Below are 16,263 nucleotides of genomic sequence, written 5' to 3' on the forward strand. Positions count from 1 at the left end.
TCGTAACCGTGTGTGTACAAGTTTGCCTGTGCTCTTACTCAGCCATGCCCATGATGTGGTGTCTATAGCCAACACACACACACACACACACACACACACACACAAGCTGGCTTTTAATATGTGCTGCTATTCAGTGACGACAACATAATAGCGTGATTATTCTCCCCATGCCGAGGAACAGTGTGTCGCGGATCGCCCATGGCGTCCACGCACACGCACGCACACATACACACGCACCACTAACGAGCGAGCGAGCGCTTAGAATGTCAATGAACATGTGTGAAGATGTAGTCTTTCTTTGTGATTTAAATTGACGCAAATTCACCCCCTTCTTTCTCAACCCCGGTGGTAAGCGGATTACCGCACTTAACAGGTAATCATAACTGTCAATCAAAACACAGCCTAGAGCTTTCTGCCGGTACGAGGAGACCACGTGTGTGTGTGTGTGTGTGTGTGTGTGTGCACGCTTGACGCTTGTGCCTGTCTGTGTGTGTGGTGGTTTCATCATAGAGGTTGACTGTGTCTTCTCTGTGCTTGTTGTGATTTTTCGGAGAGCTTGACTGTTTCTCTGTGCTTGTGATTCCACAGGGAAGCTCACGCCCTCCCTGTACGAGGCGGGCGGCTGCGACATGTCCCTGGTCAACTTCGAGCCGGCCACCAGACGAGCCTCGAATAACATATGGTGAGTTCAAGATCAAGTTGCCATTTGCAGGTATTTTAAAAAAATACATAAAAAATAGGGATGCTTGATATTGGCTTTTTTACCTATACCGATATTGTCCAACTCTTAATTTCCGATACCGATATATGCAGGGTCCCCCCCCCCCATTACATACTTATCTCTTGTTGTGGAATTAACACAACATTATGCATACTTTTGACAATAAGTAAAATCAGAATTAGTTCTTACTTGCTTGCCTGGGTAAATAAAGGTTATAGAAAAAGAAATTGAAAACCGATACCGATATTTTCCGATAGCACATTTTAATGCCGATATCGGCCGATAATATCGGTAGGCTGATAATATCGAACATCCCTAATAAAAAATACATAAAGGGGGAAGTTGGGGTGGGAGGGGCAACGCGGTCCATCATGTGCAACACATCAGCTTGACACGGCTGCAGTGAACGATCAACATGTACAGAGCCGGACGACGATGATGTGTGAAATGTATAGAAAGGATCACTTAAAGGAACACGCCGACATTATGGGAAATGCTCTTACTGTCTTCTCCAGAGTCACAAGACGATAAGATACCGTTTTCCCCCCCCTGTGCGTTCACTAGAAATCTATCGGAATGCAAGCTAGCCTAGCTTAAAACTCCAGACCGGTGTTTTTGGCCACCAGCTTAGGCTAGCTGGTCTGTATCCGCTTCCATTTATTTGTGCTAAGCTAGGCTAGCTTGCAGCCGGATAGCTTTCTAGTACTGAAGTGCCTTTCCCATAATGTTGGTGTGTTCCTTTAAAAAAAAAAAAAATCATTTTCAGAACAGCCTCATGATTTTGCCTTTGCCATGAGATTTTCTGCATTTTTAGTTAGATGTCTCATGTAGAAGATGGATCATGTCTCAAGTCTCACGTCATTCCAATTATGACGTCCAAACTTAACGGTCAAAGTCTATATTGTAGAACTGATGGATCCTATTGGTGTTCTGTATATACTGTAGTAGTAGGGAGCATCCCTAGTGTATACTGTAGTAGTAGGGTGCATCTCTAGTGTATATACTGTAGTAGTAGGGTGCATCCCTAGTGTATACTGTAGTAGTAGGGAGCATCCCTAGTGTATACTGTAGTAGTAGGGTGCATCTCTAGTGTATATACTGTAGTAGTAGGGTGCATCCCTAGTGTATACTGTAGTAGTAGGGTGCATCCCTAGTGTATACTGTAGTAGTAGGGTGCATCTCTAGTGTATATACTGTAGTAGTAGGGAGCATCCCTAGTGTATATAGTAATAGGGTGCATCTCTAGTGTATACTGTAGTAGTAGGGAGCATCCCTAGTGTATATAGTAATAGGGTGCATCTCTAGTGTATAGCAGTAGGGAGCATCTCTAGTATATACTGTAGTAGTAGTAGGGTGCACCCCTAGTGTATATAGTAATAGGGTGCATCCCTAGTGTATAGCAGTAGGGAGCATCTCTAGTATATACTGTAGTAGTAGGGTGCATCTCTAGTGTATACTGTAGCAGTAGGGAGCATCTCTAGTGTATACTGTAGCAGTAGGGAGCATCTCTAGTGTATACTGTAGTAGTAGGGAGCATCTCTAGTGTATACTGTAGCAGTAGGGTGCATCTCTAGTGTATACTGTAGTAGTAGGGTGCATTTCTAGTGTCTATACTGTAGTAGTAGGGTGTATCTCTAGTGTATACTGTAGTAGTAGGGAGCATCTCTAGTGTATACTGTAGTAGTAGGGTGCATCTCTAGTGTATATACTGTAGTAGTAGGGTGCATCTCTAGTGTATACTGTAGTAATAGGGTGCATCTCTAGTGTATACTGTAGTAGTAGGGTGCATCTCTAGTGTATACTGTAGTAGTAGGGTGCATCTCTAGTGTATACTGTAGTAGTAGGGTGCATCTCTAGTGTATATAGTAATAGGGTGCATCTCTAGTGTATATACTGTAGTAGTAGGGTGCATCTCTAGTGTATATACTGTAGTAGTAGGGTGCATCTCTAGTGTATATACTGTAGTAGTAGGGAGCATCTCTAGTGTATATACTGTAGTAGTAGGGTGCATCTCTAGTGTATATACTGTAGCAGTAGGGTGCATCTCTAGTGTATATACTGTAGTAGTAGGGTGCATCTCTAGTGTATATACTGTAGTAGTAGGGTGCATCTCTAGTGTATATACTGTAGTAGTAGGGAGCATCTCTAGTGTATATACTGTAGTAGTAGGGAGCATCTCTAGTGTATATACTGTAGTAGTAGGGTGCATCTCTAGTGTATATACTGTAGCAGTAGGGAGCATCTCTAGTGTATATACTGTAGTAGTAGGGTGCATCCCTAGTGTATACTGTAGTAGTAGGGTGCATCTCTAGTGTATATACTGTAGTAGTAGGGTGCATCTCTAGTGTATATACTGTAGTAGTAGGGTGCATCTCTAGTGTATATACTGTAGTAGTAGGGTGCATCTCTAGTGTATATACTGTAGTAGTAGGGAGCATCTCTAGTGTACTGTATACTGTAGTAGTAGGGTGCATCCCTAGTGTATACTGTAGTAGTAGGGTGCATCCCTAGTGTATACTGTAGTAGTAGGGTGCATCTCTAGTGTATATACTGTAGTAGTAGGGTGCATCCCTAGTGTATACTGTAGTAGTAGGGTGCATCCCTAGTGTATACTGTAGTAGTAGGGTGCATCTCTAGTGTATATACTGTAGTAGTAGGGTGCATCCCTAGTGTATACTGTAGTAGTAGGGTGCATCCCTAGTGTATACTGTAGTAGTAGGGTGCATCTCTAGTGTATATACTGTAGTAGTAGGGTGCATCCCTAGTGTATACTGTAGTAGTAGGGTGCATCCCTAGTGTATACTGTAGTAGTAGGGTGCATCTCTAGTGTATATACTGTAGTAGTAGGGAGCATCTCTAGTGTATATACTGTAGTAGTAGGGAGCATCTCTAGTGTATATACTGTAGTAGTAGGGTGCATCCCTAGTGTATACTGTAGTAGTAGGGTGCATCCCTAGTGTATACTGTAGTAGTAGGGTGCATCTCTAGTGTATATACTGTAGTAGTAGGGTGCATCTCTAGTGTATATACTGTAGTAGTAGGGTGCATATATACTGTAGTAGTAGGGTGCATCTCTAGTGTATATACTGTAGTAGTAGGGTGCATATATACTGTAGTAGTAGGGTGCATCTCTAGTGTATATACTGTAGTAGTAGGGTGCATCTCTAGTGTATATACTGTAGTAGTAGGGTGCATATATACTGTAGTAGTAGGGTGCATCTCTAGTGTATATACTGTAGTAGTAGGGTGCATCTCTAGTGTATATACTGTAGTAGTAGTGTGCATCCCTAGTGTATACTGTAGCAGTAGGGAGCATCTCTAGTGTATATACTGTAGTAGTAGGGTGCATCTCTAGTGTATATACTGTAGTAGTAGGGTGCATCCCTAGTGTATACTGTAGTAGTAGGGTGCATCTCTGTAGTAGTAGGGAGCATCTCTAGTGTATATAGTAATAGGGTGCATCCCTAGTGTATAGCAGTAGGGAGCATCTCTAGTGTATATACTGTAGTAGTAGGGTGCATCTCTAGTGTATATACTGTAGTAGTAGGGTGCATCCCCAGTGCAGAGTGTACAGTAGTGTTCCAGGTGTTAACCCTTGACCCTCCATCTCTTCCCCCTCTCAGGGACACTGACTCCCACCTCTCCAGTTCTACCTCAGTGCGCTTCTACCCCCATGACCTGGTGAGTATAAAGCAGTGCGGGGGGTCGTGTGTGTCTGTGTGTGTGTGTGTGTGTGTGTGTGTGTGTGTGTGTGTGTGTGTGCCGAGCGGGCTCCGTTTTCACCGGTACCGAACCGTGTTACAACAACAGACTTAACACCGGTTTTAATTCCCCGGGAAAATTACTACGAGATGCACTTAGAAAAGCGACCTCGTTCCTCATCTGCCCGGCGACAACACTACACTCTGCCGGTGAAGCTGTGTTTAGAAGTGTGTCAGCCAATAGACCGGTCACATGTTCATGTCATTATGACATCATAAGCCCCGGTGCATTTCTTTTCAGCCTATATAGCAGAAGTCCTTTCCGTTCCCGTTTTACGAGTAATTCTTTCCTTGATACTGCCTGTGGGGTTAATGGGGAACATTGCGTTTGACTTAATGTTGGATTTAATGTTTTGTGAACGTTTCAGTTTTTAAAAGCCAAACTGCCGACCATAAAGTCCCGGATGTTGCCGAGACACCGGGTGATCTGATCTGCGACGCTAAGCTAGTTTTGGCTAGCAATTCTTTATTTTTATTAACTGTCGCTTAAAATCCCCCCCCCCCCCTGTCTTATCAGAGAGAGACATGTATATCAGAAGGCTTTGTGTACGCGACCACAGCTGCAGGGACCACAGACTAAGCTAGGAGCTGTCTATTAATAGGCCATTAATGTTCCTCAGGAGCAGCCAGAAGATACATCACCCGTGAGAGGTCTATATACTCTTTTCACAGCAGACTTCACCCTGAGAGGTCTATAGACTCTTTTCACAGCAGACTTCACCCTGAGAGGTCTATAGACTCTTTTCACAGCAGACCTTTAGAAGATACGTCACCCTGAGAGGTCTATAGACTCTTTTCACAGCAGACTTCACCCTGAGAGGTCTATAGACTCTTTTCACAGCAGACTTCACCCTGAGAGGTCTATAGACTCTTTTCACAGCAGACCTTTAGAAGATACGTCACCCTGAGAGGTCTATAGACTCTTTTCACAGCAGACTTCACCCGTGAGAGGTCTATAGACTCTTTACAGCAGACCTCACCCTGAGAGGTCTATAGACTCTTTACAGCAGACCTCACCCTGAGAGGTCTATAGACCCTCTTCACAGCAGACCTTTTGACTTGTCATGGATGGGTAAACACAGGTGTAACCGTAGATAGAGAATAATGAATAGAGTTGATTGAGATTTTACTGTACGACTGGTTTTTACGTAATGGTTTTGCCCTCTTGCGATCACAATTGGCGCAAATGTAGCCAAACCCTGCAATATTTGTGAAATTTCACCAATTCCCACCATTATTATCTCAACATAAAAAGCTGTGTTCTCTGGTGGGGGTGTTCTCTGGTGGGGGTGTTCTCTTTGGACACATCCTGGTGGGGGTGTTCTCTTTGGACACATCCTGGTGGGGGTGTTCTCTTTGGACACATCCTGGTGGGGGTGTTCTCTGGTGGGGGTGTTCTCTGGTGGGGGTGTTCTCTTTGGACACATCCTGGTGGGGGTGTTCTCTGGTGGGGGTGTTCTCTGGTGGGGGTGTTCTGTTTGGACACATCCTGGTGGGGGTGTTCTCTGGTGGGGGTGTTCTCTGGTGGGGGTGTTCTGTTTGGACACATCCTGGTGGGGGTGTTCTCTGGTGGGGGTGTTCTGTTTGGACACATCCTGGTGGGGGTGTTATCTGGTGGGGGTGTTCTCTTTGGACACATCCTGGTGGGGGTGTTCTCTGGTGGGGGTGTTCTCTTTGGACACATCCTGGTGGGGGTGTTCTCTGGTGGGGGTGTTCTCTTTGGACACATGTTGCCTGGTGGTGTGTTTGTGTGTAGAATACGTCTCTGCAGCGCCACACGGTTTGCATTTATCAAATTTCACAGCCTCCTGCGTCTTTGGATATTGCATTAGTTTGATCAATTGTGCAGCCCTCGCTTACAGGTGTGTGTGTGTGTGTGCAGATGTGTGTACATGTGTGTGTGTGTGTGTGTGTACATGTGTGTGTACATGTGTTTGTTATTTGATGCCTTTAACCTGCCTGTGACCCTGGAGCACTTTCTCCTTCCCTCAGTTGTGTGTGTGTGTGTGTATAAGTGCCGGTATTTGTAGATGCAGGTATTTGTGGGTGTGTGGGTGGGTGGGTGGGTGTAGGTATTTGTGTGTGTGTGGGTGGGTGTAGGTATTTGTGTGTGTGTGTGGGTGGGTGCAGGTATTTGTGTGTGTAGATGCAGGTATTTGTGTGTCCACTGTCCATGCGTACGTGCATGTGTAGATGCTGGTATTTGTGTGTATTTGTAGGTGCAGGTATTTGTGTGTATTTGTAGGTGCAGGTCTTTGTGTGTGTGCGTAGATATCCAGTATGTATCCTGTGTGTACATGCAGTTGTGTGGTGTGTGTGTATACGTGTACATGTCCGTGCATTAGCTTGTCAACACCAACACGTGTGTTTGCGGGCACAGGTGTTTGGTGGTGTACAATACTGTGTGTGTGTGTGTGTGTGTGTGTGTGTGTGTGTGTGTGTGTGTGTGTGTGTGTGTGTGTGTGTGTGCGTTACGTACTTGACTCTGCAGCAGCTCTCCCTCCCTCAGATCTGTGTGTGTATATTATGGCTGTCAAAGTTGATGCTTTAACTTTGGAGAGATTCATTTAAATTATTTAAAGCATTAAAATAAATTAATCTAGATTAATCTATGGAGTGAAAAATGTTCAATCTTAGCGCCGCGGATATAAGAAAGCGGTCTAGCTGAGTCAATGTTGATGGTTTTGTTGAACATTTGTATTTCACAGGAGAGAAACTGTATTCAAAGAAAGCTATTAAAATAGTCTTTGAATCTAAATAATATACTTTCTTTGTGTTGATTTTACATTAATTCCATGATTTTACTCACGTAAATATCTGTTACAAACTTTGGTCTTAACCCTTGTGGCTTCCTGGTCATGATTTCTACTACTTTTCTACTTTCTTGACTTTGTGTGAGAGCACAGCGGTGTCTGTGTTTATTATTATTTCATGAAATTGGGGCCATATCTTCATTTTACATATATTTTCATTATGTCAAAAGATTATGATTTGAAACGCTCTAAAAAAAGTTAGTCATATAGGGTACCTCCCATGTCCCTAGCGTCTATTTTCATCCCATCCACTTCCATGTTAATAAAACCGCCATAAAACCGCAAGTCTAAAAAAAAAAAAAAAAAAAATGTATCTCTAATCTCAAATTTTCACATCATATATCGATAAATAAACAGAATAATTACACCAGGCATGCAAAAAAAAAACAATACCTTTTAGTAATAGATTAGTACTAACCGGTGCTTACTAACTGTGCTGAAGGGTCTGCAATTAGGTAAAATTAGACCTAAAATAATCCCCCTTTAAGTTAATATGTGGGAGTTAAGTTATTATTTACCACATAATGTTACACTGCTGCCTATTGATTGCATCTCAGGTTATATGACGGTGCTGCCATCTAGTGGGCCAGAGGTGGTTTAGTGTCCCCTCGTATCTGCGTCACTTCCTCTCTATGAGCTTATTGACGTTGAACTTGACCGGACCAACGGAAGAGAGCGGACGTACACACGGCGTTGCTCTCGTTAACGTTATAGTTTGACGGTGACCAAGTATGTAAAGTGGCTTACCAAGCGGACATTATACCACCAAGAGAGAGTGAGTTTTAGTACCCAGCTAATTTGATGTTTAGTAAACGTCTGGGATTAGCATATTACAGCAGACTATAGTATTCCCCATCTATCGTTACCAGTTAGCCGAAGCTAGCTAGCTCGGCTCTAATACCTAAAGTAGCTTCGGCTCATGCTTCGATAGCTGCTCTGTACTGGACATATCAGTCGATATATAACACAGACCAGAGAACATTTAGATAAGGTCTGTGTCGCTGTAAAGGGACACAACTAGTCCTACGAAGTAGCCATAGCAGTAACCTGTGGTACAGAGGGGACCAGCGTGTCTGCAGCAGCTGTCGGCGTGCGCCGTGCAGCACCACGGAGCGGAGCGAGACACTCGGACCACCACAGCGGAGCATCTGGTCTGCAGGAGCAGACTAGTGGCGCCTATTGGACCGGGCAGCGTCTTCCCGCCCTCGTCAACACGCAGCGGTCTACTACTCCTCATCACCTCCATCTCTCTCATCCTGCAGAGGGAATTGTTCCTCTGTCACAGTGGTAACCGCGGCAACGTTTGGCCAGAACACTTTATTATAACTATTTGGGCGCCCATCTAAATTTAGTAATAGTATTTAATCAGGCTTTGTGTAATGTGATAACAATATTTTGTATGTATCTTTTTCCCCTTTTTTGCTTATATAAAAGCATTATGTTTCAAACAGTTTCCTCGCTCTTTCTAGTTTAGGTGACTCCATTTTAAGTTATTCACTCAGTTGTGTATTTGGTACAATTAGTTTAAGAGTTAAGGCATCCTACCACACCCCCTAAGGTGATAATTATATACAGTCCTCTAAGCTCCCGCACAATTTGGTCACTTCGAGCCGGAGTTAAACCAGATAGGATGTCACAAAAGAGCGAGGTAGGTTCAAAGGGCCCCCCCCCCCCCTTCCCTGAAGGGAAGACACGTGCTCCTAGGGAGCGTAGATTACCCTCCCGACTAGATGACTGTGTCCTGGGTACACCCAGTAGCCCTAGTTCGGAGAGCAATCAGCATATGCTAAACACATCAGCTGACCGGACAGTAGGGGACTTTACAACCCAGACGGCAGGCACACCCCAGTTAGTAGAGGGTGCTGCTGCCACACCACAGTTAGATCAGACGGCAGGCACACCCCAGCTAGTAGAGGGTGCTGCTGCCACACCGCAGTTAGATCAGACTCTGAGAACAGAGTCAGACCCGACTGACACCCCCCAGCGGCCTGAAGAGAAGAAGAGACACCAGGTGGCAGTCTTGTGTAGTAAAGACATAACTACCTTCTCGCCACTGGATACCGCCAACCAAGATGAGTATGATGAGCAAGATGAGTCTGAAGAAGAAGAGGAGAGTGACTCAGCTGAAAACGACTCGCAACCTGGAGAGGATATCAATCCCCCAGACAGAGTGGAGCTACGCGGCAGGCAGGACTTCAATCACTTCCAACCGGGAGAGTTCTTCCTAGACACTCGCAGAACTAGTAGGCCCCCCAGCAGAGCACAAAGCAGAGGGAGCGTTACAAGCCAAACAGAATTCATGTTCCAATGCATGCAACAACAACGCGAAGATGCGCTCGCAAGAGAGGCTCAACGACGCCAAGATGCGCTCGACAGAGAGAGAAGAGCCGCGGAAGCACTGGAGCGGGAGCGCGATAGAGCGGCAGCCCAGGCCTTGGAGTACACCCGGCTCGCTACCGCCCAACTGCAATCGGCCTCTGCCTCCAGGCAATCATCAAGAGCATCCACTAGGAATAACTCACCCCAGCGCCGCCAGCCTGAAAGGGAGGAGCACCCGGCTACGTATCCCCGACCCCGAAGAAGGGACAAGGCCGACTCCGAAGACCTGGAAAGGCGACTGGTTCGTCTGCAGGAGGAATATACGGCACCAGGAGAGGTGCCACCCCGCTCTCAATGTGAGCGGCTACCCGCCACACACAGAGCAACCTCCAGATCCCATCAACATTGGCCCGTAACTGCACCGGCCCCTAGGTACGACCCGCTCCCACAGCGCCCACCAGGGAGCGCCATCCCATTCTTCAAAGACAATTCTAGAAGTCAGTACCATGACATGAGGATGTGTCTGGAGTTCCTCCTGGGCGCCGCCAACCACAGCGAGCAACAGAAGTTCCTCGAGCTGTCTATGCACTGTACGCTGCCTGCGGCCAAGCTCATATGCACTGCCAACGCATACTCCCCCACCCCCTATACTTCGTCTCTCCAGGCCCTGGACGAGCGCTGGGGACGCCCGTGGGACCACATAGTGGAGGAGATCCACGAGCTGGGAGAAATGGCAGACATAAAGGACGACCACGCCCTGGACGCATACTCCTTGAAGGTACAGGCTCTGGTGAGCCTCCTGACGTTCCAAGGAGCCACCGGCCGCACTGAGCTCTATGCAGGCTCCAACGTAGAACGCTTCGTCAGGAAGCTTCCAAAGGAAAGGGAAGAGAGGTTCCGACGGGAACACGAGCGTCTCCACCCCCAACAGCCACTGTCTACCCTGATGGAGCTCTCAGAGTTCCTGAAGTCGGAGATGAGGCACATCCGCCTCCCCAAGCGGGAAGAGCCGAGAGGCAATGGACGCAGTGGACGAGACAAGTCAGACCGAACAGGGCGGCCCGTTAGGGTGCTGACCACCGTACATGAAACCACATCAAAGGAGCACCAAGGGCCCCCGAAAGGCCAACGAGGCTTCTCCCAGAAGAAAGGAGAGAAGAAGACTCCGCCGCCATGCCAGTGCTGCACAGAGGTCCACTGGCTAGACAACTGTCCCGTGTTCAAGGAGAAGACTACAGAGGAAAAGAAACAGTGGATAATAGAGAATAAGCGGTGCTGGAAGTGCGCCCGTGAGCACCGAGCAAAGGACTGCACCCTCAAGGGACCCTGCAGACAGAGCGGGTGCGGGAAGATCCACCTCACGGCCCTCCACGACCTCAACAATAGAGACGACAAGGCTAAGCCTTATGTGGCGGAAGTCCGTGATGAGCCCTCTAGAGAGCTACGCAACTACTACGTGGGCCCCGTGAGAGGCAGCACTCCCCGCGTGCTGTTGAAGATTGTGCCGGTGGTCCTGCGGAACCGCGACAAGACTCTGGAGACCTACGCGGTTATTGACGATGGCTCGGAGCGCACGCTGCTGATGCGTGAGGCTGCCATCGCCCTTGGACTCGTGGGCGACGCAGAGGAGCTGGATCTCCTCACCATCCAACCAGGGCGCACCACTATTCGAGGAGAAAGTGTGGCCCTCACCCTCACACCGGCCGGACGGCCGAAGGAAGTCTTCAAAGTGAGCCGCGTATTCACAGCTGCCGGGTTGTGCCTCTCCAGTTACGGCTACCCGATGGAGTCCCTCATGAAGAGGTACCCACATCTCCGTAATCTGGGGATCAACGCTGCAATGGAGGTGAAGCCCACCCTCCTGCTCGGCTCCGATAATGTGAACCTCACTTTACCCAAGCACATCATCCCGGGTCCACCCGGATGTCCCGTCGCCCTGGAGACTCCGCTAGGCTGGACCCTGCAGGGCCCCATCAGTCTAAGAAATCTGAACGCCCGTCAGACCCACTGCCTCTTCATTGGAGCGGGGCATGAAGACGAGGCATTGCTGGAGAATGTTCAGAGGTTATGGCAGCTGGACATTGCTCCATACAAAAACGAGAAGATACACACTCGCTCCAAAGAAGATAAGGCGGCGATGGATCTTCTCCAAGCCAAGACCAAGCGTGTCTGCGTGCGCGGTGTCCTCAGATACGCCACACCGCTCTTGAGAAGAGAGCCCATGCCGACCTTCAAGGTTCCCCCAGGAGTAGCGAAGCCGTGTCTGCTTAGCACTGAAAGAAGACTCAGCAGAGACCCCGAGACGGCTGCCGCCTACGCCACAGAAATGAGCAAGCTCATAGAGTCTGGACTAGTCAGGAGGCTGAAGCCTGAGGAGGCGGAAAGGAGTACCGAGTCATGGTACCTTCCACACCATAACGTTAAACACAACGGAAAGAACAGAGTGGTCTTTAATTGCAGCTTTCAAGTGCGCCAGCAGAACCTCAACCGCTATCTCCTGCCCGGTCCGACTCTGACCCCTCCTCTCCTCGGAGTCATGGTGCGCTTCCGACGACAGAAGACCGCCATCAGTGGCGACATCAAACGCATGTTCCATCAGGTGTGTTTGCTCGACGAAGATAAGCCACTCATGAGGTTCTTGTGGAGAGAAAACCCAGACGACCCGGAACCGTCCATCTATCAGTGGGAGGTGCTGCCCTTCGGGACGACCTGCAGCCCGTGTTGCGCCACCTACGCCCTGCAGCTTCATGTCGACGACGGCGCCGCACCCCCCGGAGTCTCCGATGCTGTCCACCACAGTTTCTATGTGGACAACTGCCTCCACAGCGTGGAGACCGCGGAAGAGGCCTACAAGCTGGTGCATGACATACGCACCTTCCTGGCCACCGCTGGCTTTGAGGTCCGCCAGTGGGCCACCAACAACCCTGAGGTCGTCCGAGACCTCCCAGACGAAGCGAAGGCTGACAGCAGCGAGACCTGGCTCTCCCAGTCAAGTGAGGACGCCCATGAAATGACTCTGGGTCTCCTCTGGCGTTTCAAGTCTGACACCCTGTGTTACCGGCAAAAGAAAATCGAGACTCGCCATTACGTAACCAGGAGGTCGATCTACAGTACTCTGGCGAGTCAATATGACCCGTTGGGTTACATCAACCCCTACACGACTCGTGCCAAGGCTCTGGTCAGCGAGCTGTGGACTGAGGCGAAGGGATGGGATGACCCCCTACCAGAGACACTCGGGGCGAAGTGGAAGAAGTGGGAAGAAGAGCTCCCCACCCTCCAACAGATCGAGTTTCCCAGGAGCTACTTTCCCTCGAGCGTCAGTCTGACCGGCAGCCAGCTCTCCCTTCATGTATTCTGTGACGCGTCTGAGAAGGCATATGGTGCAGTAGCGTACCTGCGCGCGGTGGAGCCCGACGACACAGTCCACGTCTCCTTCATTCTTGCACGCTCAAGAGTTGCACCCAAGAAGCAGCAATCCATTCCCCGGCTGGAGCTCTGCGCAGCTCTAAGTGGAGCCCAGTTGGGAAAGATGCTGAAGGAAGAGCTGCACCTCCCCCTTCACGTGGTGTCGATGTGGTCTGACTCCACAACAGTCATCCAGTGGATCCAGTCGACTTCGTGCAGATATAAAGTATTCGTAGGAACAAGGGTGACAGAGATCCAAGAGCTTGTGGGGATCAGCTGCTGGCGATACGTTTCGACAGATGTTAACCCGGCGGACGTGATCACCAGAGGTGCGACCCTCGAGGAATTGGCACGTCCCAACCTCTACCACCGTGGACCCGACTACCTACGCAAGCCAGAAGAAGACTGGCCTTCTCCTCCGAACTTGGAGAACGCAGAGGTGGAGGTGGAACTTAAGAAGTCCATCTTCTGCGGCCTCACTGGACTCCAAGACCCTTCAAATACTGACGGTCCCAAGGTTGAGGATTGCCAGACCCTAGAAGAGCTCCAAGTACGTACCTTCCACCACCGGAACCCCGGTCCCGGAGACCCGACCCCTCTCAGCGCCGACGACTACGCCGCAGCTGAGATCATGTTGCTGCAGAGGGTGCAGCGGGAGGTCTTCCAGATCGAGATGGCGTGCTTGGGACGGAAGATGGAGCTACCAAGAGACAGCAAGCTGAGGCTACTGGCCCCCGAACTGGACGAGAAAGACCTCATACGTGTCGGAGGCCGCCTACGACGGGCTCAGGGCCTCACTGAGGACAGCAAACACCCCATCCTACTCCCCTCGAAGCATCCGGTGACTAACTTGGTGATTCGTCACTATGACACCAAATTGTATCACCCTGGAGCGGAGCGGCTCTTCGCGGAGCTCAGGAGAAGGTTCTGGATACTTTGCGGCCGGGAGGCTGTGCGGCGTTACCAACGGTCATGCACAGACTGCCAGAAGCTCAGAGCCCAACCCATCATGCCACGAATGGCTGACCTCCCATCCTGCCGCCTCCGTCTCCAAGAAGCGCCCTTCCACAACACGGGCATGGACTGCTTCGGGCCCTTCACCATCAAGGCGGAGATCGGGAGAGCAACTGCTAAGAGATGGGGAATCATCTTCAAGTGCCTCACCACGAGAGCCGTCCATCTCGAGGTGCTGGCTGAAATGACAACAGACAGCTTCCTCCAGTCATTCCGTCGATTTACTGGAAGGAGAGGGCGACCCCATACCTTATGGTCTGATCACGGGACGAATTTCAAGGGAGGAGAAGCTGAACTCATCAAGAGTTACCACCAGATGAGTGAGGAGTTGAGGGACGAGCTGGCCTCCCAACAGGTCACCTTCTCCTACAACCCTCCAAATGCACCCCACTTCGGTGGAACGTGGGAGAGAGAGGTCAAGTCAGTAAAGGCTGCTCTAGCAGCCGCGCTCAGAGGACAGGTTCCGAAGGCAGAGGTCTTCAACACCGTGCTGGTGGAGATTGAAGCCATTCTGAATTCCAAGCCACTGGGGTACGTCAGTAGCGACGCGGCCGATCTCGACCCCATAACACCCAACAGCCTTTTGATGGGGCGGCGAGACGCGGCCCTTCCCTTTGCGGTCTACGCCTCCACCGAGATCATCGGCAGAAGACAATGGAGGTATAGTCAGGCTTTAGCCGACCAATTCTGGAAGAGGTTCACCACCGAATATCTCCCATCGCTGCAAGGCCGCCGCAAGTGGATCACTGAAAGAGGCAACCTAGAACCAGGAACCCCAGTCATGATCGTGGATCAGGCGCTTCCCCGAGCCCGCTGGCTCACCGGAGGGGTGAAGAGTGTGGTAAAAGGGCAAGACGGAAGAGTCCGCTCTGCTATCGTGGAGGTCGGAGGAAGAACATACCACAGACCAGTGGCTCGACTGATCCGACTACCCCCGTACTCTGACTCTGACCAGCCTGAGTGACTACTAGACATTCAGCAGACCTCAGTACTGATTAGCGCCGCAAATCAGGGGGCGGCTGTGCTGAAGGGTCTGCAATTAGGTAAAATTAGACCTAAAATAATCCCCCTTTAAGTTAATATGTGGGAGTTAAGTTATTATTTACCACATAATGTTACACTGCTGCCTATTGATTGCATCTCAGGTTATATGACGGTGCTGCCATCTAGTGGGCCAGAGGTGGTTTAGTGTCCCCTCGTATCTGCGTCACTTCCTCTCTATGAGCTTATTGACGTTGAACTTGACCGGACCAACGGAAGAGAGCGGACGTACACACGGCGTTGCTCTCGTTAACGTTATAGTTTGACGGTGACCAAGTATGTAAAGTGGCTTACCAAGCGGACATTATACCACCAAGAGAGAGTGAGTTTTAGTACCCAGCTAATTTGATGTTTAGTAAACGTCTGGGATTAGCATATTACAGCAGACTATAGTATTCCCCATCTATCGTTACCAGTTAGCCGAAGCTAGCTAGCTCGGCTCTAATACCTAAAGTAGCTTCGGCTCATGCTTCGATAGCTGCTCTGTACTGGACATATCAGTCGATATATAACACAGACCAGAGAACATTTAGATAAGGTCTGTGTCGCTGTAAAGGGACACAACTAGTCCTACGAAGTAGCCATAGCAGTAACCTGTGGTACAGAGGGGACCAGCGTGTCTGCAGCAGCTGTCGGCGTGCGCCGTGCAGCACCACGGAGCGGAGCGAGACACTCGGACCACCACAGCGGAGCATCTGGTCTGCAGGAGCAGACTAGTGGCGCCTATTGGACCGGGCAGCGTCTTCCCGCCCTCGTCAACACGCAGCGGTCTACTACTCCTCATCACCTCCATCTCTCTCATCCTGCAGAGGGAATTGTTCCTCTGTCACAGTGGTAACCGCGGCAACGTTTGGCCAGAACACTTTATTATAACTATTTGGGCGCCCATCTAAATTTAGTAATAGTATTTAATCAGGCTTTGTGTAATGTGATAACAATATTTTGTATGTATCTTTTTCCCCTTTTTTGCTTATATAAAAGCATTATGTTTCAAACAGTTTCCTCGCTCTTTCTAGTTTAGGTGACTCCATTTTAAGTTATTCACTCAGTTGTGTATTTGGTACAATTAGTTTAAGAGTTAAGGCATCCTACCACACCCCCTAAGGTGATAATTATATACAGTCCTCTAAGCTCCCGCACACTAACGCTTACTAACGGCTATTTCTGACCGAAATAGTCAACCTTTCTT

The 16,263-nt window shown here is 49.1% G+C and overlaps 1 protein-coding gene across 2 annotated transcripts in view; it reads left to right on the forward strand.

The window, feature by feature from the left end:
• The window catches only part of pcnx1 (pecanex 1), a 109,719-nt gene that overhangs the window by 40,612 nt on the left and 52,844 nt on the right, over window positions 1-16,263 (forward strand). For both annotated transcript variants that reach the window (XM_084309587.1, XM_084309588.1), the window contains 2 exons: window positions 589-682; window positions 4,345-4,402. In XM_084309587.1, the coding sequence (XP_084165713.1) occupies window positions 589-682; window positions 4,345-4,402 (152 nt within the window). The remainder of the gene's footprint in view (window positions 1-588; window positions 683-4,344; window positions 4,403-16,263) is intronic.

Source organism: Notolepis coatsorum (genome assembly GCF_963971535.1).
Source record: "Notolepis coatsorum genome assembly, chromosome: 3".
Classification (NCBI taxonomy): domain Eukaryota; kingdom Metazoa; phylum Chordata; class Actinopteri; order Aulopiformes; family Paralepididae; genus Notolepis; species Notolepis coatsorum.